Source organism: Seriola lalandi, unplaced genomic scaffold (genome assembly GCF_002814215.2).
Source record: "Seriola lalandi dorsalis isolate HSWRI2012SDOR001 ecotype SW California unplaced genomic scaffold, Sedor1 jcf7180001959896, whole genome shotgun sequence".
In the NCBI taxonomy this organism is placed as follows: Eukaryota; Metazoa; Chordata; class Actinopteri; order Carangiformes; family Carangidae; genus Seriola; species Seriola lalandi.
In genome coordinates this window covers 1-1,433 of record NW_019430565.1, presented here as the reverse complement: position 1 = coordinate 1,433, position 1,433 = coordinate 1, and the positions used below count along the sequence as shown (strand labels likewise).

Here is a 1,433-nt window from a genome sequence, read left to right as displayed (position 1 = left end):
CTGGTGGAGGAGGGTCAGCTGATTGCTGTGGAGAGGTCTGGCCTCTCTGATGAGACGTCAGAACAGGTTACACGCTGGGCTGCAGCACTTGAAGGCTACCGCAAAGAGCAGGTCCGGCTGGGAATTCCATATGGTGAGGAGCCCAAAAATGAAACATCTTACTATGGTGGAAAACAATCCTTAACGTGCTGACTAATAAATGTGGTTGTTCATACATGAGGATTCTCTCTCTCCCCTCAGACCCCGTGCTGTGGTCGGCTGACCAGGTGATCCACTGGGCCGTGTGGGTGATGAAGGAGTTTAACATTGACGAGATGGAAATAGGCAGCATTCACATCCCAGGTCGAGAGCTCTGCGCTTTCAGCCAAGACGAGTTCCTTCAGAAAGTGCCCAATGGAGAGATACTCTGGAGTCACCTGGAACTCTTACGCAAATGTAAGGAGTTGTAGGTTTAATGACAGTTTGGTTTTTACCAATTTGTACAGAAAGAATCAAGTTTGAGCTTTATACAAAATTCAACTTATCCCTTGTATATATTTCAGATGTGTTGGCCAGCCAGGACCAGTCTGGAGGGGACGCCACAGTCACTATTGATCAACGTAAGTGTTCTAGTGAAATATCTGCCAAAATGTTAAACTTTTATACTTAACACTATTAAACCTGCATTTGTAAACAATGGCAAATCACAAGTTGCTCACCTTAGTACATTCTTTTTCTCACCCACCGAGATGCAAAGTGATTTTAAAAATATAATATGTGAGAGACAAACGATCATCTCCTTGCACATCTACTTACAACACAGTCAAATAAGTATTTATTTCATTAGTCAGACTCAAAACTAACTGACTAACTGATTTTGATAATCGATAAATCATTTTTTATTTTTTTTTATCAGTTATTTTTCAAGAAAATATTTCAAACAATATCTAGTTGCAGTTTCTCAAAAAAAAATGTTGTCACATATGATGTGTAACTGAATATTTTTTGGGTTTTGAATTGTTGATGATTTAAAGAACTCACCTTGGGCTCTTGAAAATTGTGATGAAAATTTTTGACTGTTGTATGACATGTCATACTAAAGAATTGTGAAAACAATTGGCAGTTTAATCAATAATGAAAATAATACTTAGATGCAGCACTTCTCAAAACATCCACTGTAACTTTTCCGTGTCTGTCTCCAGCTGTGCAGATAATCCCAGCTCAGGTGAGCACACCTACCGCCATAAAGGTACTGAAGCAGAGTCGTGGCCCCAGAACTCCACGTATTTCAGGAGGAGAGGAGCGCAGCTCACCTGGCAACCGCACAGGTAGTACACACTACTGACAAGGACTTTTTATGTCCTTTGTATGTAAGCATGTATGGCATGTAATTTTTATGACTAATTTGACCGTAAATGCCCTGGTGTTTCTCTGGTGCCAGGTAACAACGGTCA

At 40.6% G+C, this 1,433-nt stretch overlaps 1 protein-coding gene across 1 annotated transcript; it reads left to right on the top strand.

Moving 5' to 3' along the window:
• Positions 1 to 6: 6 nt before the first annotated feature.
• On the top strand, positions 7 to 1,339 carry LOC111664143 (GA-binding protein alpha chain-like). The gene is made up of 4 exons (XM_023418658.2): positions 7 to 133; positions 241 to 435; positions 543 to 599; positions 1,182 to 1,339. Exons 2-4 carry the CDS (start codon positions 291 to 293, stop codon positions 1,322 to 1,324), a joined length of 345 nt encoding a protein of 114 aa, XP_023274426.2. The 5' UTR covers positions 7 to 133; positions 241 to 290; the 3' UTR covers positions 1,325 to 1,339.
• The last annotated feature ends 94 nt before the right edge of the window (positions 1,340 to 1,433 follow it).